This window comes from Oncorhynchus kisutch, linkage group LG17, assembly GCF_002021735.2.
Source record: "Oncorhynchus kisutch isolate 150728-3 linkage group LG17, Okis_V2, whole genome shotgun sequence".
NCBI lineage: Eukaryota > Metazoa > Chordata > Actinopteri > Salmoniformes > Salmonidae > Oncorhynchus > Oncorhynchus kisutch.
Window position 1 is genome coordinate 55,623,535 of NC_034190.2, and position 26,610 is coordinate 55,650,144.

The 26,610-nt window shown below is 41.7% G+C and overlaps 2 protein-coding genes across 4 annotated transcripts in view; one reads left to right on the forward strand and one right to left on the reverse strand.

The window, feature by feature from the left end:
- Positions 1 to 3,668: 3,668 nt before the first annotated feature.
- LOC109908530 (epithelial membrane protein 3) lies at positions 3,669 to 8,219 on the reverse strand. The gene is made up of 5 exons (XM_020507182.2): positions 8,089 to 8,219; positions 6,208 to 6,298; positions 5,960 to 6,062; positions 5,723 to 5,863; positions 3,669 to 4,363 (listed from the first exon to the last, which is right to left on the reverse strand). The coding sequence occupies exons 2-5, from the start codon at positions 6,283 to 6,285 to the stop codon at positions 4,188 to 4,190; spliced, it is 498 nt and encodes a 165-aa protein (XP_020362771.1). The 5' UTR covers positions 6,286 to 6,298; positions 8,089 to 8,219; the 3' UTR covers positions 3,669 to 4,187.
- Positions 8,220 to 8,936: 717 nt separating this feature from the next.
- Positions 8,937 to 26,610, forward strand: part of ccdc30 (coiled-coil domain containing 30) — a 45,778-nt gene continuing 28,104 nt past the window's right edge. The window contains exons 1-14 of one of the 3 annotated variants that reach the window (XM_031794117.1): positions 8,937 to 9,025; positions 9,751 to 9,959; positions 11,145 to 11,327; positions 11,863 to 11,983; positions 12,196 to 12,386; positions 12,551 to 12,640; positions 13,350 to 13,433; positions 13,907 to 14,060; positions 19,860 to 19,931; positions 24,300 to 24,412; positions 24,640 to 24,731; positions 25,141 to 25,333; positions 25,551 to 25,652; positions 26,034 to 26,159. In XM_031794117.1, coding sequence (XP_031649977.1) covers positions 9,939 to 9,959; positions 11,145 to 11,327; positions 11,863 to 11,983; positions 12,196 to 12,386; positions 12,551 to 12,640; positions 13,350 to 13,433; positions 13,907 to 14,060; positions 19,860 to 19,931; positions 24,300 to 24,412; positions 24,640 to 24,731; positions 25,141 to 25,333; positions 25,551 to 25,652; positions 26,034 to 26,159 — 1,542 coding nt within the window. In that variant the 5' untranslated portion in view covers positions 8,937 to 9,025; positions 9,751 to 9,938. The other 2 variants (XM_031794118.1, XM_031794119.1) reach the window with 2 other exon arrangements.

Consider the following 26,610-nt stretch of genomic DNA (forward strand, 5'->3'; position numbering starts at 1 on the left):
CATCTGATGCATTTCTGACTGCCCTTTCTTAACTGAAACAAAAATACATATACAAAGAGATGTCTCATTGGTTTGTTCCTTACTAATGCATGGGTCCATTTTATTTATTTTTTATTTTACCTTTATTTAACCAGGTAGGCAAGTTGAGAACAAGTTCTCATTTACAATTGCGACCTGGCCAAGATAAAGCAAAGCAGTTCGACAGATACAACGACACAGAGTTACACATGGAGTAAAACAAACATACAGTCAATAATACAGTATAAACAAGTCTATATACAATGTGAGCAAATGAGGTGAGAAGGGAGGTAAAGGCAAAAAAGGCCATGGTGGCAAAGTAAATACAATATAGCAAGTAAAACACTGGAATGGTAGTTTTGCAATGGAAGAATGTGCAAAGTAGAAATAAAAATAATGGGGTGTAAAGGAGCAAAATAAATAAAATACAGTTGGGAAAGAGGTAGTTGTTTGGGCTAAATTATAGGTGGGCTATGTACAGGTGCAGTAATCTGTGAGCTGCTCTGACAGTTGGTGCTTAAAGCTAGTGAGGGAGATAAGTGTTTCCAGTTTCAGAGATTTTTGTAGTTCGTTCCAGTCATTGGCAGCAGAGAACTGGAAGGAGAGGCGGCCAAAGAAATAATTGGTTTTGGGGGTGACTAGAGAGATATACCTGCTGGAGCGTGTGCTACAGGTGAGAGATGCTATGGTGACCGCCGAGCTGAGATAAGGGGGGACTTTACCTAGCAGGGTCTTGTAGATGACATGGAGCCAGTGGGTTTGGCGACGAGTATGAAGCGAAGGCCAGCCAACGAGAGTGTACGGGTCGCAATGGTGGGTAGTATATGGGGCTTTGGTGACAAAACGGATTGCACTGTGATAGACTGCATCCAATTTGTTGAGTAGGGTATTGGAGGCTATTTTGTAAATGACATCGCCAAAGTCGAGGATTGGTAGGATGGTCAGTTTTACAAGGGTATGTTTGGCAGCATGAGTGAAGGATGCTTTGTTGCGAAATAGGAAGCCAATTCTAGATTTAACTTTGGATTGGAGATGTTTGATATGGGTCTGGAAGGAGAGTTACAGTCTAACCAGACACCTACGTATTTGTAGTTGTCCACGTATTCTAAGTCCGAATCGTCCAGAGTAGTGATGTTGGACAGGCGGGTAGGTGCAGGTAGCGATCGGTTGAAGAGCATGCATTTAGTTTTACTTGTATTTAAGAGCAATTGGAGGCCACGGAAGGAGAGTTGTATGGCATTGAAGCTTGCCTGGAGGGTTGTTAACAAAGTGTCCAAAGAAGGGCCGGAAGTATACAGAATGGTGTCGTCTGCGTAGAGGTGGATCAGAGACTCCCCAGCAGCAAGAGCGACCTCATTGATGTATACAGAGAAGAGAGTCTGTCCAAGAATTGAACCCTGTGGCACCCCCATAGAGACTGCCAGAGGTCCGGACAACAGACCCTCCGATTTGACACACTGAACTCTATCAGAGAAGTAGTTGGTGAACCAGGCGAGGCAATCATTTGAGAAACCAAGGCTGTCGAGTCTGCCGATGAGGATGTGGTGATTGACAGAGTCGAAAGCCTTGGCCAGATCAAGGAATACGGCTGCACAGTAATATTTCTTATCGATGGCGGTTAAGATATCGTTTAGGACCTTGAGCGTGGCTGAGGTGCACCCATGACCAGCTCTGAAACCAGATTGCATAGCAGAGAAGGTATGGTGAGATTCGAAATGGTCGGTAATCTGTTTGTTGACTTGGCTTTCAAAGACCTTAGAAAGGCATGGTAGGATAGATATAGGTCTGTAGCAGTTTGGGTCAAGAGTGTCCCCCCCTTTGAAGAGGGGGATGACCGCAGCTGCTATCCAATCTTTGGGAATCTCAGACGACACGAAAGAGAGGTTGAACAGGCTAGTAATAGGGGTGGCAACAATTTCGGCAGATAATTTTAGAAAGAAAGGGTCCATCATCCACACACAGTACATACCAACTTTTCTCCCCACTCCCCCAGTGGTTTGTCAGGCTCCAAGTGAATATGTGGTTACGGGTTACCAGGGTGATGAGATTCCATCCAGTGAAAACACTGCCAGGCTCTTCTTCTCCATGTCTAGCTGCGGCTGGGGCCGAGGTTAACACTTCACATTGGGCAGTATGTGTAGCTTTAGATTTCTCAACAACCTCAACCTCATGTCTTTTCTGGAATCTCTTATTACAGAGTGGACACCGGTACTGGTCACTACTTCCCCAGTATCCACCGATACAAGCCAAGTGGAGGCTGTGTCCACATGTGGTGGTGACTGGGTCTGAGAACATCTTCAGGCAGATGGAGCACACTGGTGGACTGCTGGTGGCTGCCATAGCCTGGCAACAAAGACACATGTTGTTGTCGTTGTTATTGTTGTTGTTGTGTCTACCCCTAGATTTCAATGACTCCAAGACAAGTTCCAAAGACTATGAAACCAGTGTTTTCCATGTATTGTTTTAGTGCTTGTACATTGAACAGTTCAAAGTATGACAGCTTGCTTGCATTGAAAGATCAGTAGATAGCTGTATTCAGACCTTTGAAGGGGTGTCAGTAGACAAAGATGTTGTCAACAGAAAATGTTCAAACAAGTGATAGAAATACAATAGTGTTTTGTTTGACATTTGAGTCATTATTTGAAGATCTACTCTGTGGACCAATTACATATTCAATTAAATAAAATGTTATTTGTCACATGCTTCGTAAACAACAGATGTGGACTAACAGTGAAATGCTTACTTACGGGCCCTTCCCAACAATGCAGAGAGAAAGAAAATAGAGAAGAAAAGTTAGTGCAAAACGGGTCAATGCAGAAAGTCCAGGTAGCTATTTGGTTAACTATTTAGCAGTCTTATGCTGTGGGGTAGAAGCTGTTCAGGGTCCTGTTGGTTCCAGACTTGGTGCATCGGTACCACTTGCCTTGTAGTAGTGGAGAGAACAGTCTATATGTCTATTAGCACTCTACTCCTCTATCTTTTCTCCCTCCTGTCCCTTTCCCCTCTTTTCCTTTCTCTCTCTGAGAGATTCTCTATTGAGTGTCAATTCGTTAATAAGCAAACAGAGGAGTTTTCCCCTCTCCTCGATAGCCTCCTTCGGCCGAGGATTCTCACGTTTATCCCAAAGCATTTTGAAATCCGACACACCCTCTTTGAATCAGCTGTTGTGTTTAGCAGAAGAGTAAAGCATGCACATGTTAACAAAAACAAAGCTACTTAGCTTTAATGTATGCTATGTCTGGCACCACATCAAATCAAGTCTTTATTGAAACTATATATCCAATCTGCATCCCTTATGCCCCTTTGGCACATTGAATGTCAAGTATCTAGAGTGGACTTGCATGCACACTAATGATTCAACTCTGTCTTTGATCCTTTCCTGACATTAGTCCATTGAGAGTTGAATTGTGTAGCGTTATCTGTTATCCTAGGTCCAGGAAGACAACTTTACCTATAGTGACCTTGCTGCTATCTTCATGTATAGATAGATCATTTCAGGGGAAAAAGAACAACAGGATATGATCACTACTGGTAACTGTTACTGAATTGAATATAAAAGATGTACGTGGCGTGTTTTGTCCTGCAAACTGAAAATAAGAGCATTTCAATCAAATAAATAAAAGAGAATATAATAAGAAACAACTTCAACGCATATTCTATGTGTTTTATTTAGGAAAGTTGGAGCAGCTCTAGCTGATAGGACTACATATTGCAAGTACAAAAATATATTTCCCTATTCATATACATACATTTCAAATCAAAACAAGCTTGATTCTGCAATATATCAGCAACACTTCTTTGGCAGTTGTCATCATTGGCTTCATAAGTCACCCAGATTTACAATAAATACTGACTTGGAGCTTTCAGACTTTTTCAGACATAGATATTTTGGAAATAGGAAAAATATATATAATTGCCTGTAGCACTGTATACCGATGCTCTATAGGCTACTAAACATGCTATATTTAAAAGCTTCACCAGATTCGCTTTTATCCAAGATCCAATCAATATTTGGATTGACCAGAAATAGCTGCTTCTAAATGCCAACAAAGTAACAGAGCCAGATCTGTACTCATGTGATTGAGCTCCATCACCTCTGATATTATTATAGCTCAATGTGAACAACTATGCTTTTCTGTTTGTGCTCAATATTCACCTCTCTTCCATGGTCACTCTTTCTTACGTAGGTGGATGTACATGACTCCACTGATGAGTAGCAGCGGCACACACACCCAGGCCAGTATAAAACAGTAGCCAAAATGTCCCTCGGTCAGCTTTCGTGAGTCCTGGAGGATCTCTTGATTGTGCAACGTGTAGATGAGAGCAGCCGCAAATGCAGTGAGACCTAAGAGAATCAAAAGCCAGAGCTAAATTAGGGGTGTACTCACTGCTTACTTTGGACTGAAATAGGTGCCGCTACTCATTTTGGGTGGAGTTACTGTTTATATTTAGGTGCAGGAGCTCCACAACAGTTTGTAGCTAATATTCTGTAAGAAGCGCAGGAGCTCAAGCACTAGAAAAGTTGAGGTGCGGGTACTCAGCTCCAGTGAGATCCTGCCCAAGTCAAGCACTGGGTGTACTGTGACAGCAAAATGAAACATTTCCGTTGAACAATAGACAATAAAGCATCTATTCTATTCTTACCTGTAACCCTCTTAAATTAGTCACATCAATATAACTCTACTGTATACTGTGTGATGTTGTTGTCCCTGCCTGTTTTGGAGTTAATTATTCTGTGTGCATTACCTCCCCATAATCAACAAAAAGGAGCATCAGGTGTGATTATGTGCCCACACCAATCAGAGTGCTGAATTGGCGCCTCCCATCAGTTATAAAGAGCCTGAGTATGGACTGTTCTGATGAGCTGTCAATCGGTGACTGAACCAGCATAAATACATTTGCCTATTCATAGCCACAGGAAGTAGGGGTGCTGAGGGTGATGCAGAACCCCCTGATAAATAAATACATACATTACAGCACCCCCAGCCCAAAACATCTTCCCGCGGCCATGCGTCTATTCCAAGTTTGCATAAATCATCAGTACGAGTTTGCTTCCAGCTGAAAAAAATCATTTGGAAGAAAAAGTCACTAAATCGCAACACTAAAATGATATACTGGATGTCAGCACGCATGGCAACGAAACGCCATGCACAATTTAGGCTCACTGTTTATTTTATAGTGTCAAGAAAAGTCTAAAATAAAGGAAAGAAAGAATGAAATTAAGGAATTTAGGGGGAAGTTAAGCACCCCTATGATTTGATTGATTCCATACTGAAGAGGGCTTTGCTGAAGAGGCATTTGTTATTGATGTTGTCGTATGTCTAACGTCGCATGTACTCATGAACAAGCTAATGGTTCGTCTTCTGGTTATTGCAAAGCGGTTGACTTGGGCTGTAACAACTGACACTCTACACTAGTGTTGAAATAATCCTATACTAGACTTTCATCAAATTGCTATATTAAAACAACCGTAACACAGCACTGAAAAAACTTTCAGAGGTAGGCTGAAAGGATTTGAAGGAGACTGCAGTATTTCACCATAAGGGGAGCTCGTTGGTCTTTCACAGCACGTGTGAATGTTTGTAAACATTATCTAGCACTGGTGGTTAGGACCATGCGCTTTTTCTGACCACATGACCTTTTTAAAATCAACTACAACAGTCCTAGTGGCAGATAGAGATGGTTCATTCTTTCACTTCATTACCTGCAAAGACTTGACATAACCCGGTGAAGTAGAATAGCCCCCCTTTGGACATTGTGAAGAGCTGCCCAAGGAAAACCAGAAAGGAAACCGAAGAGAAGACCACAGACAGCACCATCAACACCTGGACTGATTGGAGCCACTCTGAGGAAGAACAAGGAACGATGTATCAATATGCACCTCAAACTGTCAGGGAAGGGAAGATTTCAATGATTTCATGGGGTAAAAAAATATGTTTACCAGTCTCCTTGGAGGAGGCACACAACCAGGTTCCAGTGTCATTGTCAAATCTACAGTTATACCAGAGATCTGAGTTCTCCATCCCATCCCATACCCACCAGGACTAAGAGGGAAAGAGAGGCAGTAAGTAAGTAAATGTGTTGTATGGTAAACACCTATTGTTTAAGAAAGGCTGAACTACTTTTATCACACATTTACAACTTAACTAACAATAATGAAAATATATATTGGTGAAGTAGAGCTCTCACCTTCTCCATGGTGGCAATGAAGAGCATGGCCAAGGTGATTAGATGCAGCAGGGTCACAAACATCAGCAAGTACGCCATCTGAACAGGGTCCCTGTCAGAAAATGGAGATTGAAATGTGGCTGAAATCACAGATGGTTTACAAGTAATAGGCAACATTTATTGTTTCAGTTTTGGCTTGGTTGGTGTTTTTATTGGTTTGAGGGCAGCCAAAACAATGTTTTGATTATGGCAAAAAGAAACATGTGGTCTAGAATATGTTCTTAACTGACTTGACTAGTTAAATGAAGGTTAAACTTGAAAAACATTTTTTAAATATAAAGTAATATTTGCAAATGTATGTCTTTCATCAGGTTCACATGACTGCCCCACCCCCACCCCACCCCCTTCATAACATAGGTTTACTATGCTTTCAGGGGTGTAACGTGTTTAAGTAACCCCCCCCCCCTCCGGGGGTATCTGTACTTTTCCTTTATTATTCATATTTTTTACTTTTACTCTACTACATTCCTAAAAAATATTGCCCACTTTTTAATCTGATATATTTTCTCTGACACCAAGAGTACTCATTACATTTCAAATGCTCAGGCAGGACAGCAATATGGTCCAATTCACACACCTATCAATATAACGTGTTGTCATCCCTACTGCCTCTGATCTGGTGGACTCACTAAATACAAATACTGCGTTTGTAAATTATGTCTGAGTATTGAAAGGTGCCCCTGTCTGTCTGTAAATAATAAAAACAAGGAAATTGTGCAGTCTGGTTTGCTTAACATAATGAATTTAATGTTAGGCATTTACTTTTACTTTTACTCAGGTATCACAATTTAGAATGTTTTCAACTACTGTACTTCAGTACATTTAAAACAAGTTACCTTTAGACTTTTACTCAAGTAGTATTTTACTGGGGTGACTTTTACTTGAGTCATTTTCTATTAAGGTATCTTTGCTTTTACTCAACTCAACAATTTTGTACTTTTTCCACCACTGTGTGCTTCTGGGCTCGAATAAATGTCACCCCAAACGCAAATGGAAAGTCTGAGCTGTGAAAATACAGGATACTCTTTTACATAAGGCCACAAAACAGAGAGCTATTTAACTATTTCTAAAACTGCTCTTTGACTGGTCTGTGTCACTGTAATAAACATGTACTTAAATGAGAGGGCGGGGCTGGTTAAAATAGAAATTGTGACAAGTTGTTTACTGAAGTAACCTCAAACTTCTGCTATGATGGAAAAGGGGAATAAGTGCTTCATAATTTGGAGGACAAAACCGTTTTCGACTGGGCTAACAAATGGTTTTAACATTAGCTTTATAACATTTAAACTTGTAACGAGCAAATCCAGGTTAATAGATCATACTCATATTATTACAACAACACTACAAACATTGAACATAGTAGTTCTGTAGTAGTATGCTAGTCATAAACATAAAAATATAATTTTACCAGGGGACATGAATTTTACCCACAGGGGACATGATGAATTAGCCCAGCAAAAAGGGTAGAAGGATGAACACGTCTGTATAGATCTCTATCTTTAGGAGGGGCCCAATTTGGGGTGGGTATATCGTGATTGTCAAATTATACCAATAAATGAAACAAATTCCATCTGACAACTGAATGAAGGTCTAAGATGTGACGCAATGGTTGAGTTGAATGAGAATTAGCATGGAATTCAAAACATTAATAGAAAATGGTTAAAGTCACAAGCTTTCTCAAATCCATGCGTTATGCTCTGATTACTTCAGTCTGGTGATCTAAGAACGTGTTTTTCTTGAATCGGAATCTGACAAGTAGGCCTATAAAACATTTATATAACAAACCTCTCTGGTGAATGTACTCCAGAAATTCAGAATTATCATTGAAGAATCTCTACGCACCTTAGTTTGTGTATTTCACGCTCCTCTGAATCAGCCTCTCTGTAAAAGTTTCCCCTCTGGTGGTCCTCTCCTTTCCTCTCTTGCCACTCCCCCTTTATTTTTTTCAATCACTCCATTTCCAAAGTTTCCATGAGGAGGAAAGGAGGAGGAATGCTGAAGAGTTTTTTTTTAAGAAACCCTAAACGCCCATTTCCTTTTAGTTGAACAGAGCTCCCTTTGCTCTGCTGACTCCCTTCAGTCCAAAATCACCATCTAAAAAATACTCAAACCAGACCCACCCTTGAGCGGTAGAACAGCAAACCACATGAAAAGTTGTCTACTGTAAACCTTTCACTTTGAGTTAAAACCACATCTGGTGTCTGTCTATATGATCATAGTGCACTACTTATGTTCACCACATCTTTAACTCCCAAAGAAAGATATATAAGAAAAAATTTAATGTAAAAAAAGCCATTTTAGAGTGGGAGTGTGCTAGGCCTAAATGCGGCTGTACAGTACACAAACCATTATGTTAATTTGCATGGGCGTGTGGTGAGTTACAAAGTTGACTGGCAACAATGAAATAGAAATGCAAATCACACCACAAAGCAATTCAATTAAATGACATACAGAAGGCTAAATACAGTTGTAAGGCATTCATTTTCAAAGGAATTTACTGTACTGACCGAAATAAATGTGGGTGCATTCTGGCCCTGCTATTCCACGTGTTGGTGTACAGAACCACTAAATGTATAGAACGTTGTTTTTTTTGTACATAGTTTTATTGTTACCATTTCCTGTTTTGTATAAAATGATAAAAGCCACATATTTCTCCCCATCATACAATAGATAGATTTTCCCATGTATCCCCCGTATCACCGGAATGGTATATTCCGTTGCCTAGGTGCTTGTAGAAGCGACCAAACTTGTCCACCCCTGCTGACTACTGGATACACCAGTGAGTGTCTGCTGCACCTGAGCTTCGGCGCTAGCTAGCTAACTAGGTTGGTTGGTAGGTAGGTAGGTAGGTATGTATTGCCTGGTGCTGGACGTGGCGGTGCAATACGTTTGATCGAGCCAGGCGTCCAAGATTTGAAGTCGATCAGTTGTGTCTACAACTATTAATTAATAACTTTTTTTGGCATGCATGCAGTCAGCGATCATTCGTTTTCCTGACGTTAGCAAGCGCTAACTCTCTCTGATTGCTAACGTTAGCAAGTCTTTTCTCTCTGGCGTTGTCAGACATTTTGGGCAGGATTAGGAATTTCATTAAACTCCAACTGGCTAACGTTGCATTGCCTCTATTTTATAGCTAGATAGTTAACTAAGGTTGTCTGCCTACTTGTTGTGAGACATTGCACCCTGAAATGTTCAGTCAGACCGATATTAGTGCACGCTTCAGAGTTTCGTTCTCTGTAGTAGCTAACGTCAGTAAGGTTAGACTATTCATAGACGCTAGCTAGTTAACTCGAGTCTAGGGATAACGGCAGTAGAATGCCACCTTGGGTTTCTCTCGAGAAACCCAACGTAGTAGCTGCTGCTGGACCATCATGACAGCTCCTCAATACATGTTTTTACGGGGCTAACGTTAGCTAGCTAACTATAATCGTCTCGACTAAGCCTTGCTTAGCTGTACTCGTTCATTCCTTGCTCTGTTTATAGTTGCCCTGTCATCTTTTTCAGGTGATTGACTTGGGATGGAAGTTCTAAACTGCTGTCTATGGATTTCACTGGCTTGCAACCATCCTTGTCATGCCTTTCAAACCACAATCTGTTCAACAGTATACCATGTAGCCCGCTACTTGGTAACTTTTTACTGAACGAAACAGTTCATCACTTGCAGATGCAACTCCCTTGGATCTAGCTAGTGTATGGACATGGATCATGATGAGGTAAACTCAACCCTGAATTTGCTTATTTAAACGAGATAGGCATATGTATGAAGTCAGCCAGCTTGATAAGATGTTAATTTTAAAACTGCATGTCATGCAATGCAAATGTTTTAGTTGCTAAACTTCAGTAGCTAGTTCTTAGTCTAGCCCAGGGCCCTATTTGCCCTTATCATGACTCCAATTCCACATTCCTTTTGATTAGCTGAAGGGATTCAAGTGTGAAATGCTCTATCTAGAAACATGAATCCTTGATTGCGATATACTTTTGCAAACCTTGATTGAACACAACTTAATTATCATCCAAAAATAACTTTATAAATACAAAAGATACTCACTCTTAGCTGTTTTTACAGATTTCCCCTAAGGTTTTTTGTGTAATACAGCTACACGAGTCAACGTTATTGTTGTTGTTCCCTCCCGAGTTGCCATTAACTCAAGAAGTGTTCTTTTAGTTTAGGTAAATGTGCAATGCAAAACACCTCTGTGGGATTCTATAAAAAAAAGACGAACAGTATGTTTTTATAAAATAATTTCTGTGATATGAAAGTTAAGTTCCAAAGGTTTCCAAAACCGAATCGCAAACAAGTTTTATTAGCGTTTCTAAATGTTAAAACAGTGTCGGGATTGTAGTTCACATTGTCCAGCTGAGGTCCATACCTCAACCCTAGGGCTGGCTGTATGCCCTCTTGGGTACTCTAGAGATGGGGCCCTATGTGATAGCAACTGACAGTTCAATTGACAGTTCAGTTCCATTGCAATTTAGTCATTGTGAACTCAACTAGCCTAACAGAACAATTTAGACTTGGTAGTAATATTTTCTGTTAGATCACAACAACAGGTGGGGGTGGATGAGACCTGATGCTCTGTGGAAGTTTGTTAAGCAATTCTGCCTACTAGCATGTTGAACAATGTCTTAGCCTTGTAGTCTCATCGTTGAATGATGAGCCGTCTCAGGTTACGGGGCTTGCAAATTACAGTATTGAATTCTATGTTAGGCAGTGTTTAGCATTGGCAGGGGTCTCTTTGCGCGTCTTCCCATGTGTCACAAAGGAGATCACATTACAGTTAAATGACTGCTTTGCCATTAAATCATTCAATCACTCCAAATTGTACGACATGGCATCACCTATAAAAAGGAAATAACCATGATGTACCATTTTGTTTGTGTTTTGTTGTGGCGCTCAGGTCCCGTCGGAGCTGGATCAGATTGCACTGCGTCTGCAGGAGGGCGGCCTGGCTCCCTCGGCAAGTGCGGAGGAGAGTCAGCGGCACCTGTGGCGTCAGCTCCTGCATTGTGAGGGAGACCTGCGCACAGCTACCCAGGAGCTGCACACACTGCGCACACAGCAGGCCGCCGAGATGAAAGAGGTGAGGCACGGAGCTCAGCAGACACCACACTCTAATTACTATGAACTGACTTGGGATCAGCAATTCCCACCACAGTTATCCCGCTAACCGTTTTGAAGTAAATTACACAATTGGTTCTGGAACAGTTGCCTAAGATGTAATGCACATAATAACACACCAGTCACCACAGATGGTAGGCTAGGATCTGTTATCTGATGCCTAGTTCTAAAGAATGGTTAATGAGGCATTCATATAACATTTGTGGTGAACCTCTGGTGAATAGTCTTGCCCACAGCTATCTTGTTTTAAATTAAAACTATGACCTACTGTATTCAGTCCACATATTGCATTCTACATTTATTTTTCATTTAACTCATGGTAACACTGTTTAGAACTGAAAACAGGCACAAAAAGTTCCAATTGGATTCAGTCAGCTCTGTCCAGTTTAATACTGGTACTAGGAAAGTACTGGTCCGGTTCTCAATACCATCCCTAATGGGGGGTAGCCTCATCCATGGTCCAATGTCATTCATGGATGGCTATCGGTCTGTCTCAGGTGGAGAACTATGTGGAGCACATCCGTGGCCTGCTGGAGGAGCGTGAGTCTCTGACAGCCGAGTATGAGCAGGACAACGAGCAGCTCCATGCAGACCTCCAGCAGATTAGGCTCCAGCAAGGTATTTAGGCAAGACCAATGGAAGATGTCTTCACTTGCACGCACTGTTGTCACTTAGCACACTCTGTAAAAAACTGGCTGAACAACAGTGTAGACACAGAATCTTGTTTATTTTTATCTCCACAAATACCTGGGCGGTTGGGATTAATATCCGTTTGGGATTGGGCAAGATACTGCATTGACCCAATTGCTCTCCTTTCCACCGTCTGACAGATTCCCAGAGGAAGGAGGTGGTGGAGATGCTGGCCCAGGAGGACTTGGGTGAAATTGGCCTCAGTAGCACCAGTGAGCAGGTGGCCTACCTGCTGGTGGAGAGGGCCACGCTGTTGGAGAGACTGGAGGCTGCAGAGAGGAGGCTGGACACGCAGAACCTCACAGGCAACCTCAGGGAGGTCCACCTGCAGGTAACGGGCTATGTTTTTTATTGGTTATTTTCTACCTCGTTGTGTTACACAATGAAGGATATAAGGAAAGCTGTTTTCGAAATGCAGTCAATAAAGTGTCCAAGTCACAGAGAGTTTTACATGTCTGTGACTGTCCTGGGGTGTGGGGTTGCTGTGTTTCACAGGACGAGCTGGATCATATTCGCCACACTCTGGAGGAAGAGTTAAGACAGCAGAGGGAGACCATGCAGCGTACCAAAGAAAGCATGAGCCAGGTAAAGAGGGATAACTGTAGATATCTGGGTGGAAAACCTCCTCTTGCTTTAGACAAGTCAGCATCTCTCTCAGGTTGTGAAAGAATAGAGATAAGGAGGTGAAGTCTGACTTTGAAGGACCAATCTGCAATTGCTACATCAATTTTTGGACTTAAATTCATTATATATACCCATATATATACCCATTGATTATTGAATGATAAAAGTTATAAATGCCTCATGAGTTTAGTTCAATTGTCGTACCCCATCAAACTCCTTAGTTTGTAAACAATTTGATTATAAGCAAACACTGTATAGCCTAAAAACATGGTTAAAACCATAATTTTGATATCATGGATGGTCAGTTTAAATGGTTACATTTCTGGGTGTCACTTTCTTTATTGTTGAACCTGCAGATTGATATTTAATACCAAAAAATAAGTTTCCCAAACTCTGTCCTCTGGACCCCAAGGGGTACACGTTTTGGTTTTTGCCCTACCACACAGCCAATTCAAATAATCAACTAATCATCTATCTTTGGTCATTTGAATCAGCCATGTAGTGTTAGGGCAAAAATCCCACTTGGGGTCCTGAGGACCGAGTTTGGGAAATGCTGATTAAGCTTTTAAGTTGATAACGCTTTGACGCAGCTGGCATTAATCCTGGACAGTGGGGATACCCTCATAGGGTCTCTTGTCAATCCTTCTGCCCCGTGGTCTTTCTTCCCAAGGAGCAGCAGTCTTCAGCTCAGAGGCCTTGGAAGAAGCTGTTTGGCCTTCGCAAGTCCTCACAGAGCACACACAATGGTGCACCTGTAGGTCCCCATCTTATCTGCCACATCCAACTAACCATGATGCTGTAATAACTTGAGGCAAGACTGCATGGGTCAACTTTTCTGTGGTTCTTGCCTTTCAAGTCCTATTTCAGAGCCGCACTGGCAAGGTGTTCACGAAACTGCTCACATTGCTAACCCCGGAGCCTCACTATCTGTTTAAATCATTTTCCTTTTAAGACTGGCATTTTGAATGGCATGGGCATGGAGAGTTATGGGTCTGGTGGAAATTGTGCACTTTATATGAAGCTCTGTAAATGTAATTATTACCAAGAGAAACCAAGTGTCAATATGTGGTTTTTAGTTGGGTTTCAGCTTCAGTACATTTATGTACTCTTTCAGATGCAAATATCTATAAACATTTTATCCATCATTTTTACCACATGCATTTGTTTAAAGCTCTAACACAGACGTGATACCTTGACTCCGTAGTCTTTGCTCTCCCTCTGTCTCAGGTCCACAATGAGGACGTATCCCAGGAGCGCTCCGAGCGCCAGCGGCTGGAGAGGGATCTGGAGGAGGCATCTCGGAGGCTCTCCATGGCCCACGAGGACATCCGCAGACTGACAGACAAGCTGGAGTCTGCCAAGAAGACCCAAGCCATGTGTGGTATGAGAAAACAATTATACAATATTATCTTTCTCATTATATTGTACATGTAGCTGCCCATATAAAATAAAACACCAACATAAGGTGTCTTAATAGGGTGTTGGGCCACCACGAGCCAGAACAGCTTCAATGCACCTTGGCATAGATTCTACAAGTGTCTGGAACTCTGTTGGAAGGATGTGGCACCATTCTTCCATGAGAAATTCCATCATTTGGTGTTTTGTTGATGGTGGTAGAAAATGCTGTCTCAGGTGCCGCTGCAGAATCTCCCATAAGTGTTCAATTGGGTTGAGATCTGGTGACTGAGATGGCCATGGCATCAAACCATTCAGTGACCACTCGTGCCCTGTGGAGAGGGGGGCATTTTCATCCTATGGGGGCCTAGCCATGGTAGACAAAATAATGGCCTGCCCAGCATTTTTATACATGATCCTAAGCATGATGGGATGTTAATTGCTTAATTAACTCAGGAACCACAGCTGCTTTCAATATATTTTGTGTTCTTCACTTACTCAAGTGTTTCCATAATTTTGGCAGATACCTGTAGTACCAAGCAATAACATGAACATCTTCTCAATTCTGAGGACTAATATAAATGAGAATTTAATTGATATTCCCCTACACACTTTCTTTGTACACTATTTGCTGGGCAGTTCAGGGTGTAATCCTGCAGTCACACAAAGAAAATTAGCATTTGGTCTTATCAATCTGTGTTACGGCCCAACAATAACTGGAAGAGATACCATTAGTCAAACACATCAATACATCCCAAGTCAGAAGTTTGGCTTCTTGTCATCAGATGATTGTTGGAAGGGTGGATGGTGTAAGTTGTTTGGCGTGAGTGGTGGTGGCAGCAAAAGTACAGAGTAGGAGAAAGTGGTTGAGTTGCCACCCTGGCTGCACATTTGTGGTACCTGAAAAAGGCAGAACCCCTATAGTGGACAGATGGGTAAGCCAGCAAATGACTGAGGATAAACAGGAGAATGCAGCAGGAAATTCCGGAAAGGAGGCAAGGCCTATAAAATGCACACATATTGATTTTAACAGGTAGGCTTACATTTGATGCAGTGCTAAATGTGTGCATGTATAGCCTACTTGTAATTACTTGTAATTTTTTATAATACCATTCTACAAATAGTGCCTTTTGGGTAGTGTATTTTTGTCAGAAATAATTATTTCACCTAATTTTAACATTGTTTAAAGAGCACGTCTTCAACTTCATAACAAACATGTTTTCTCATCTCGAGATGTTAAATTAAAGTGATATTACAGAGATTTTGTCTAAGTTCAGCCAGCAGTTCCACTCTGCAACCTCATCTGGGGATTTTCAGAGGAAACAAATATTGTTAACATGTTTAGTTTGTGTAGATGTATGTGATCCAACTGATAAATTGACTGTTTTATCAAAATGTACACGTCTGAGGGATATAAGACATGGCCCAACTGGTGTTTATTTGCTCAAATGGAAGGTGATGCCGGGCCGTTATAAAAGACCTGCGTGTGTTGAGGTCAATGATATACAGTACCAGTCAAGTTTGGACACACCTAATCATTGTAGAATAATATTGAAGACATCAAAACTATGAAATAACACATATGGAATCATGTAGTAACCAAAAAAGTGTTAAATAAATCAGAATATATTTTATATTTGAGATTCAAGTCACAAAAACCATCCAAGCGCTATGATGAAACTGGCTCTCATGAGGACCGCCACAGGAAAGGAAGACCCAGAGTTACCTCTGCTGCAGAGGATGAGTTCATTAAAGTTAAATGCTTCACAGAGTTCAAGTAACAGACACATCTCAACACCAACTGTTCAGAGGAGACTGTGTGAATCAGGCCTTCATGGTCGAATTGCTGCAAAGAAACCACTACTAAAGTACACCAATAAGAAGAAGAGACTTGCTTGGGCCAAGAAACACGAGCATTGGAAATTAGACTGGTGGAAATCTGTCTATTTTTGAGATTTTTGGTTCCAACTGCCGTGTCGTTGTGAGACGCAGGGTAAGTGGAATGGATGATCTCTGCATGTGTGGTTCCCACTGTGAAGCATGGAGGTGTAATGGGTGTGGGGGTGCTTTGCTGGTGACACTTGGTGATTTATTTAGAATTCCAGGCACACTTAACCAGCATGGCTACCACAGCATTCTGCAGCGATACGCCATCCCATCTGGCTTGCGCTTAGTGGGACTGCCATTTGTTTTTCAACAGGACAATGACCCAACTCACCTCCAGGCTGACCAAGAAGGAGAGTGATGGAGTGCTGCATCAGATGACCTGGCCTCCTCAATCACTCGATTTCAACCCAATTGAGATGGTTTGGCATGAGTTGGACTGCAGCGTAAAGGAAAAGCAGCCAACAAGTACTCAGCATATGTATGAACTCCTTCAATACTGTTTGAAAAGCATTCCAGGTGAAGCTGGTTGAGAGTACCAAGAGTGTGCAAAGCTGTCATCAAGGCAAAGGGTGGCTACCTTGAAGAATCTCAAATATATAAAATATATGTTGATTTGTGTAACACTTTTGTTTACTACATGATTGCATGTGTGTTATTTCATAGTTTTGATGTCTTCACTATTATTCTACCATGTAGAAAATAGTAAAAAAATAAAGAAAAACCCTTAAACCAGTACGTGTGTCCAAACATTTGACTGGTACTGTATCTATACCCTAGATGACTGACGGGGCAATGTTTTTAAGCCACTGCGCAGCCAATTTTGTACTCCACCATTGTAAAAAAGTGTTTGGAAGCTACAGAAATGAACAGTTTGTTTGGAAAGTATTCAGACCCCTTGACTTTTTCAACATTTTGTTAAGATACAGCCTTATTCTAAAATGGATTAAATTAAATGTGTTCCTCATTAATCTACACACACACACACACAAAAAAAACAGATACCTTATTTACAATTCGTACAATATGTTACGAATTTGTAAGTGCTTAAGATCCCATTCAATCTCTTAAGTACATAACATTTTGTCCTTGAAATATTTAATTGAAATACTGTAGAATTCCATTCATTGCTATGGAGGACTGCTCCTTCTGAGGAGTACCACCAATATGGCGGACAAATGAGTAATCTAGGGTTTATTTACAGTCAGATGTTATGGGGCTATTTTGCTTCCACTGTTCCTGGGGCACTTGTTAAAGGGGAACTTTACCAGGACATTTGAACCAAACGTGGCTGCCTCTGTCAGGAGGCTGAAACTTGGCTGCAAGTGGATCTTCCAGCAAGACAATAACCCTAACCCTAAAATCCCCGCCCCCCAAAAAAATCTTAATTGACCACAAAATCAACATTTTGAAATGGCCGTCTCAGACTCGAGACTTGAACCCCATTGAAAACCTGTGGTTTGAATTGAAGAGGGAAGTCCATAAGGGTAGATGAAGGATATCAAGGATCTGGAAAGATTCTTTACGGAGGAATGGTCTAAGTTCACTCACAACATATTCTTTAATCTCCTAAAACATTTTTTTGAAAAAGTCTCCGTGTCGTTATCCTCGCAAAGGAGAGGGTGCTGGAGTATTGAAAAAAGGGGATACAATCATTTTTACCCATCTTAATGAAAAAATGTATACAAGAAATGACTTAAGATCGCTTTCTCTGAGCAATTGTGTTCGTATAAAATAATTGTTTTTAGATTTTCTGGAGCATACAATATATCTCCGTATTTGTATGTATACTGAACAACAATATAAACGCAACATGTAAAAAGTGTTGGTCCCATGTTTCATGAGCTGAAATTAAAGATCACAGAAATGTTCCATATGCACTGAAAGCTTTTTTTCTTCTCATTTTGTGCACAAATTAGTTTACTTCCCTCTTTGTGAGCATTTCTCCTTTACCAAGATAATCCATCCACCTGACAGGTGTGGCATATCAAGAAGCTGATTAAACAGCACGATCATTACACAGGTGCACCTTGTGCTGGGGACAGTAAAAGGCCAATCTACAATGTGCGGTTTTGTCACACAACACAATGCCACAGATGGCTCAAGTTTTGAGGGTACTGTGCAATTGGCATGCTGACTGCAGGAATGTCCACAGAGCTGTTGCCAGAGAATTGAATGTTAATTTGTCTATCATACGCTGCCTCCAACATCATTGTTAGCAAATTTGGCATTATGTACAACTGGCCTCACAACTGCAGACCCTGTGTAACCACTCCAGCCCAGGACCTTCACATCTGTCTTTTTCACCTGCGGGATCATCTGAGACCAGCCACCCGGTAGCTGATGATACTGGGTTTGCACAACTGTCAGAAACCATCTCAGGGAAGCTCATCTGCATGCTCGTCGTCCTCACTGGGATCTGACTGCAGTTTGGCGTTGTAACCGATTTCAGTGGGCAAATGGTCACCTTCGATGGCCTCGAAGGAAATGTGCTCTTCACGGATGAATCCCGGTTTCAACTGTACCGGGCAGATGGCAGACAGCGTGTATGGCTTTGTGTGGGTGAGTGGTTTGCTGAAGTCAAGGTTGTGAACAGGGTGTCCCATGGTGGCGGTGGGGTTATGGTATGGGCAGGCATAAGCTACGGACAACGAACACAATTTAATTTGATCGATGCACAGAGATATCGTGACAAGATCCTGTTGTGCCATATCATCTGCTGCCATTACTTCGTGTTTCACCATGATAATGCACGGCCCCATGTCGCAAGGATCTGTACACAATTCTTGGAAGTTGAAAATGACCCAGTTCTTCCATGGACATGTCACCCATTGAGCAGGTTTGGGATGCTTTGAATTGATGTGTACGACCGCGTGTTTCAGTTCCCGCCAATATCCAGCAACTTCCCACAGCCATTGAAGAGGAGTGGGACAACATTCCACTTGCCACAATCAACAGCCTATGCTAAGGAGATGTCGCGCTGCATGAGGCAAGTGGTGGTCACGCCAGATACTGACTGGTTTTCTGATCCACGCACCTACCTTTTTTCAAGGTATCTGTGACCAACCGATGCATATCTGTATTCCCAGTAATGTGAAATCCATAGATTAGGGTCTAATGAATTGATTTAAGTTGACTGATTTCCTTTTTATATGAACTGTAACTCAGGCAAATCTTTGAAATGGTTGCTTTTTGTATTTTATACATGCTTTTTGCTCATCTTTATCAATGGATTCGAACATTCTAGACCACACTGTATATATCAAAAAGGGCTATAAGAAAGACTAGGAATTTAGGTAGCATACTGTATAATTAAGCAGAAAGGCCCGGGGGGGTGTGATGTATGGCCAATATACCACGGCTAAGGGCTGTTCTTACACAAGGTAACGAGGAGTGCCTGGACACAGCCCTTAGCTGTGGTCTATTTGCCATATACTACAACCCCCTGAGATGCCTTATTGCTATTATAAACTGGTTACCAACTTAATTAGTGCAGTAAAAATAAACTTTTTGTCATACCTATGGTATACGGTCTGATATACCATGGCTGTCAGCCAATCAGAAATCAGTGCTCGAACCACCCAGTTTATAATACATGTTTAACACTTATTTTTAAATACTCCTACAATATTATAATAATAACACATTTATTTCTTATGATTTTCACACAACGGGAAAGGAGAATATGCCGCAGTGTTGCATCACCATGAAAGGATTGCTAATGTTCAGGGAGGGAAGTTCATCCCTTTACATCATAACATGAGAAATGTTGGGAATTTAAAACAATTATTTTTAAACGATTTAATCAGTGTGACATTTGTGAGAGAAATGCTGGCATAATAGAAGTGTGTAGCCTGCTCTTAAAATCATGTCACAATTTGTCATTTGTAAAAAAATGTAGGACCTGAGCTTGAGCAAACTGGTCAAGAGGTGGAGAGCCTGAGGAAGGAGGTGGACAAGCTGAAGCAATGTGGTGAGATACTTGTGTTTCCTTGACCTTTTTTTTCACAATCCATATTAACGCTGAGTCTCAATAAGCTCCGTTATTGACTGGAGCCAGTTGCTGACTTATGCACACAAAGTGTGTAAGATAGGCTAACATAAACTATTGTTAGGAAACAAACTAGCCAGTCTACAGAAAACTCTTGCTATGTCTAGGGATTCTGTGTGTGTATATAATATATACACACACTACCGTTCAAAGGTTTGGCGTCACTTAGAAATGTCCTTGTTTTTGAAAGAAAGCATATTTTTGATCCATTTTAAAATAACAACAAATTGATAAGAAATACAGTGTATACATTGTTAATGTTGAATATGACTATTGTAAAATATGCCAGCATCCCGGAGTCGCCTCTTCACTGTTGACGTTGAGACTGGTGTTATGCGGGTACTATTTAATGAAGCTGCTATTTGAGGACTTGTGAGGTGTCTGTTTCTCAAACTAGACCCACTAATGTTCATGTCCACTTGCTCGGTTGTGCACCGGGGCCTCCCACTCCTCTTTCTATTCTTGTTAGAGCCAGTTTGCGCTGTTCTGTGAAGGCAGTAGTACACAGCGCTGTACGAGATCTTCAGTTTCTTGGTAATTTCTCACATGAAATAGCCTTCATTTCTCAAAACAAGAATAGACTGACAAGTTTTAGAAGAAAGGTCTTTGTTTCTGGCCATTTTGAGCCTGTAATCAAACCCACAAATGCTGATGCTCCAGATACTCAACTAGTCTAAAGAAGGCAAGTTGTATTGCTTCTTTAAATCAGGATAACAGTTTTCAGCTGTGCTAAATTCTAGTGGGTCAGATGTTTACATATATTAAGTTGACAGTGCCTTTAAACAGCTTGGGAAATTCCAGACAATATTGTAATGGCTGTAGAACCTTCTGATAGGCTAAATCACATAATTGAGTCAATTGGAGGTGTACCCGTGGATGTATTTCAAGGCCCACCTTCAAACTCAGTGCCTCTTTGCTTGACATCATGGGAAAATGAAAAGAAATCAGCCAAGACATCAGAAAAGAAATTGTAGACCTCCACAAGTCTGGTTCATCCTTGGGAACCACCATGGGACCACACAGCCGTCATACCGCTCAGGAAGGAGATGCGTTCTGTCTCCTAGAGATAAACGTACTTTGGATGTGAAAAGTGCAAATCAATCCCAGAATAACAGCAATGGACCTTGTGAAGGTGCAGGAGGAAACGGGTACAAAAGTATCTATATCCACAGTAAAAACGAGTCCTATATCGGCATAACCTGAAAGGCTGCTCAGCAAGGAAGAAGCCACTGCTCCAAAACCTCCGTTAAAAAAGCCAGACTACAGTTTGCAACTGCACATGGAGACAAAGATCGTACTTTTTAGAGAGATATCCTCTGGTCTGAGGAAACAAAAATATAACTTTTGGGCCATAATGACCATTGTTATGTTTGGAGGAAAAAGGGGGAGGCTTGCAAGCCGAAATACAGCATCCCAACCGTGAAGCACGGGGGTGGCAGCATCATGTTGTGGGGGTGCTTTGCTGCAGGAGGGACTGGTGCACTTCACAAAATAGATGGCTTCATGAGGAAGGAAAATTATGTGGGTATATTGAAGCAACATCTCAAGACATCAGTCAGGAATTTAAAGCTTGGTCGCCAATGGGTCTTCCAAATGGACAATGACCCCAAGCATACTTCCAAAGTTGTGGCAAAATGGCTTAAGGACAACAAAGTCCAGGAGTGGCCATCACAAAGCCTTGACCTCAATCCTATAGAACATTTGTGGGCAGATCTGAAAAAGCGTGTGAGCAAGGAGGCCTAGAAACCTGACTCAGTTACACCAGCTCTGTCAGGAGGAATGGGCCAAAATGCAACCAACTTATTGTGGGAAGCTTGTGGAAGGCTACCCGAAACAATTGACCCAAGTTAAACAATTTAAAGGCAATTCTACCAAAAACTAATTGAGTGTATGTAAACTTCTGAACCACTGGGAATGTGATGAAAGAAATAAAAGCTTAAATACATTGTTCTCTCTACTATTTTTCTGACATTTCACGTTCTTAAAATAATGTGGTGATCCTAACTGACCTAAGACAGGGAATTTTTACTAGGATTAAATGTCAGGAATTGTGAAAAACTGAGTTTAATTGTATTTGGCTAAGGTGTATGTGAACTTCTGACTTCAATTGTACATCCATACAGTACCAGTCAAAAGTTTGGACACACCTACTAATTTAAGGGGTTTTATTTATTTTTACAAACTTTTTGATTTGTTTACTACATGATTCCATATGTTATTTCATAGTTTTGATGTACTTTGCTCCGTTCATATTTCCCTCGATCTTGACTAGTCTTCCAGTCCCTGCTGCTGAAAAACATCCCCACAGGATGGTGCCAGGTTTCCTCCAGAAGTGACGCTTGGCATTCAGGCCAAGGAGTTCAATCTTGGTTTCATCAGACCAAAGAATCTTGTCCTTTGACCTCTGAACCTAGACATCTTGGGTCGATTGCAACGAAGAAGCTGAACTTTGCACAAAACACTGTATTAGCGCTGGTATTCTCAAAACAATACTAACTGGAGATTACATGCACCTGTGTGGTAAAATTCTCATGTTGATACTAGACCGCTGAAAATGTCATCCAGCCCTCAATGACATAACGATTGGAAACTGTAAAGCTGATAGACTGTATACAAATCACAATTGGCTTTATTTATTGACAGATTTCAAATATGGACAGTGCAGGGATATTTCCCCCCCGATCTTGATAAGGAATGACCATACAATTTTTAAAATGGTATTTAATAGAATTAATGGATTACATAAATGGAAACAAAAATGTATTAGAGTAGGCTACACCAAAATAATTTTTCCATTCATAAAATGTGTACTTTAAATTGCCACAGTAGATTTGCTGTGGTAAATGAGGAAATACATTATTTCAGTTGTTTGGAATGATTGTCAAATGGTTACATCTTCGCTTGGTCTGCTCAAAATGCAGATTCAATTTATACCGATGATAATAGCCATCAGAGTGTGAAAATGTCTTCAGACTTTGCCAGTAATCAGCACTACAAGTTAAGACCAACAGATTTAGGGAGCAGTAAATCAGTGGCCAATAAAGGTTGCAATTGAGATCAGCTGTGTGGCTTATTTTTAGCGTGGAATGACAAAGCGAAAACAGGTTTTTTGAAATGTTTCAAAATGTATTAAAAATAAAATCTGGATACCTATTTACATAAGTATTCAGACCCTTTGCTATGAGACTCGAAATTGAGTTCAGGTTTCATCCTGTTTCCATTGATCATCTTTGAGATGTTTCTACAACTTGATTGGAGTCCACCTGTGGTAAATTCAATTGATTGGACATGATTTGGAATGGCACACACCTGTCTATATAAGGTCCCACAGTTGACAGTTCATGTCGGAGCAAAAACCAAGCAATGAGGTCAAAGGAATTGTCCGTAGAGCTCTGAGACCAGATTGTGTCGAGGCACAAGGGTACCAAAGAATTTCCTCATCATTAAAGGTCCCCATGAACACAGTGGCCTCCATCATTCTTAAATGGAAAAAGTTTGGAACCAAAGACTCTTCACAGAGCTGGCCGCCCGGCCAAACTGAACAATCGAGGGAGAAGGGCCTTGGTAAGGGAGGTGACAAAGAACCAGATGGGCACTCTGACAGAGCTCCAGAGTTCCTCTGTGGAGATGGGAGAATCTTCCAGAAGGACAACCATCTCTATATCACTCCACCAATCAGGCCTTTGTGGTAGAGTGGCTAGAAGGAAACGATTCCTTAGTAAAAGGCACATGACAGCCCGCTTGGAGTTGCCAAAAGGCACTCCACAGACCATGTGAAACAAGATTGAACTGTTTGGCCTGAATGCCAAGCGTCATGTCTGGAGGAAACCTGGCACAATCCCCATGGTGAAGCACAGTGGTGGCAGCATCATGCTGTGGGGATGTTTTTCAGCGACAGGGACTGGGAGACTAGGCAGGATCGAGGGAAAGATGAACGGAGCAAAGTACAGAGAGATCCTTGATGAAAACCTGTGCCAGAGCGCTCAGGACCTCCGACTGGGGCGAAGAAGACTGGTGCTTCAACAAAGTACTGAGTAAAGGGTCTGAATACTTATGTCAAATGTGATGTTTCAGTTAATTTGTTATACATTTGCTAAAATTTCTAAACACCTGTTTTTGCTTTGTCAGTATGGGGTAATGTGTGTAGATTGAAGGCTGGAATGTATCAAAATGAGTAAAAAGTGAAGGGGTCTGAACTTTCCCAATGCTCTGTAATAGCACTTAAGTAGCACTTTATTTGTGGAGGTCCATGTGAAGCCCCTCTACACAATGCTTGTTTGTTTTCCTTAGATACGCTGGAGCTGCAGAGGGCGAAGGAGCACAATGAAAGACTGGATGGGGAAATCCGGGTTCTGAGAGAGCGAGTGCGCTCCCTTGACTCTGAGAAGAAAACCCTCTTACAGGTGGAGCGCATTGACTAAACATATAAGCCTACTTTTTGGGCCCTAAAATATTGGGTTACCACATATTACCTAGCTGATTCTTTGTAAGCTTGAACAGTAATGTCACAGACTGACAAACTCCCATCACTATGGGATGTGGTTAGTACTTTTATGTGCCTTGTGAAGTAGTGAGGCTGTTTCCTGTACAGAAGGAATGATGTGTGTACAACAATGTTTGTATTTGTCAGGGGGAGGGCAATAGCAGTGAGCACCCTAAAGAACTGCCTATGCTGTTGTTGACCACATCGAAACCTGAGGAGCAGGAGCAGATTCATAAAAGGTATGGATGCACCCTCAGCCCCATTGCAATAATTAGGTTAATCCTGCATCTGTAGAATCATTCTGTTCAGAGGTCTTTCTCTGGTTGCGCTAACCAGGAGTCACCTCATGTCAGTCATGTCCACATGTCAGTCATAAGAAGTAGCATTCACGCTGTTCAATCAAATGTATTTAATGAAGCCCTTTTACGTCCGCAGTTGCCGTTCATCAATGATCTGACATCTTTCTTGTTCTCTCTTTCTGACACTCTCTCTCCCTCTCACACATTTATCTTACTCCCTTGTGCCGTCTTTCTCTCTCCCTCCCCTTAACCTCCTCGCATATCTCACGCTGTCTTTCTTTCTCTCCCTCCCTCTCTCGTACACACTTTTCTCACACGATCTCCCTGACTCTCTCACCCTGTCCTGCAGGTGTCGCGAGGCTGTGGAGGACGTGGGCTGCCAGCTGCGGGAGCTGCAGCGGCGCATGCAGAGGCAGCAGCGGGAGCAGGAGGAGCTGGTGGAGAGGAACGAAGAGCTGGAGGCGCTACTGGGAGAGGCCCAGAACGCCAGCAAGGAGGAGTGCCAACTCCACGAGGGTGAACTCGAGGGACTGCACCGCAAGGTGGGAGAGGGGGCTGAACTCGAGGGATTGCACCGCAAGGTGGGAGAGGGGGCTGATAGAGGGATAGAAATGACATCATCAAGATAAATTCTCAGGACTTTTTGCCAACAAAACAGAGACAAAAGTCTTTTCACAGATTTAGACACTGTTATGGTGCTGGAGATAATGAATATGAGGTTATAAATGATAGTGTTCCTTTTTAAACGTCCACTCACAGATTAAAACCCTAGAGGCAGAGCTGAAGAAGATATGTGCTCAGGACCAGGTACTGAAGGATGGAGGTGTCGTCGGCAGAGAGACCGAGACGTACTTACATCAGGTAGGAAAACGTTGTGCTGTTAGCTTGTAAATTTCCACTCTAAACTGACTTGCCTGTGCCATTGTTTTGTCTTATCCAACTACTTTCTCAAAAGTGTCAGGCACCCATGAATGGTAATAATTTAAAACCAATGTAGCAGGCCAAAGAAGTTCTTCCCAGGCACCCAGAGACACCCAGACTGGCAATCGCCTATAGCTATTTGATTGCCAATGACCTATTGTACATCGTAACGGTTTGTGAACTTTGAGAATAGGAGCTGTGCTTGAGTGACAAGTTGCCCCTAACCACAAAAGAGGAAGGACTATCAAAAATAACTGACCTTTCATCAGTGAATAAGGACTTTTACCAACTGTAATATGTTTTTCTGCCTCCCCTACCTAGTTAAGGGACAGTAGCCAGGAGAGGGTGGCCCTGCTAGAGGCTCGTCTGACCGAAGAGAAGGATTGGAGGAGACAGCTGGAGGTAGACCTCGGCTCTGCCCAGGCTGCACTTAAAAATAACAAAGAGGTACGCTGCAATGCATGCTAGGTAGAATAATGGGTTTTGCGAAGTCCAATGATGTCCAGTACCCGTCAAAAGTTTGGACACACCTACTCATTCAAGGGTTTTTCTTTATTTTTTAAAACTATTTTCTACATTGTAGAATAATAGTGAAGACATCAAAGCTATGAAATAACACATATGGAATCATGTAGTAACAAAAAGTATTAAACTAAATATTTTATATTTAAGATTCTTCAAAGTTGCCACCGTGACAGCTTTGCACATGCTTGGCATTCTCTCATCCAGCTTCAACAGTGTTGAAGGAGTTCACACATGCTGAGCACTTGTTGGCTGCTTTTCTTTTACTCTGTGGTCCAACTTATCCCAAACCATCTCAATTGGGTTGAGGTCGGCTGATTGTGGAGGCCAGGTCATCTGATGCAGCACTCCATCACTCTCCTTCTTGGTCAAATAG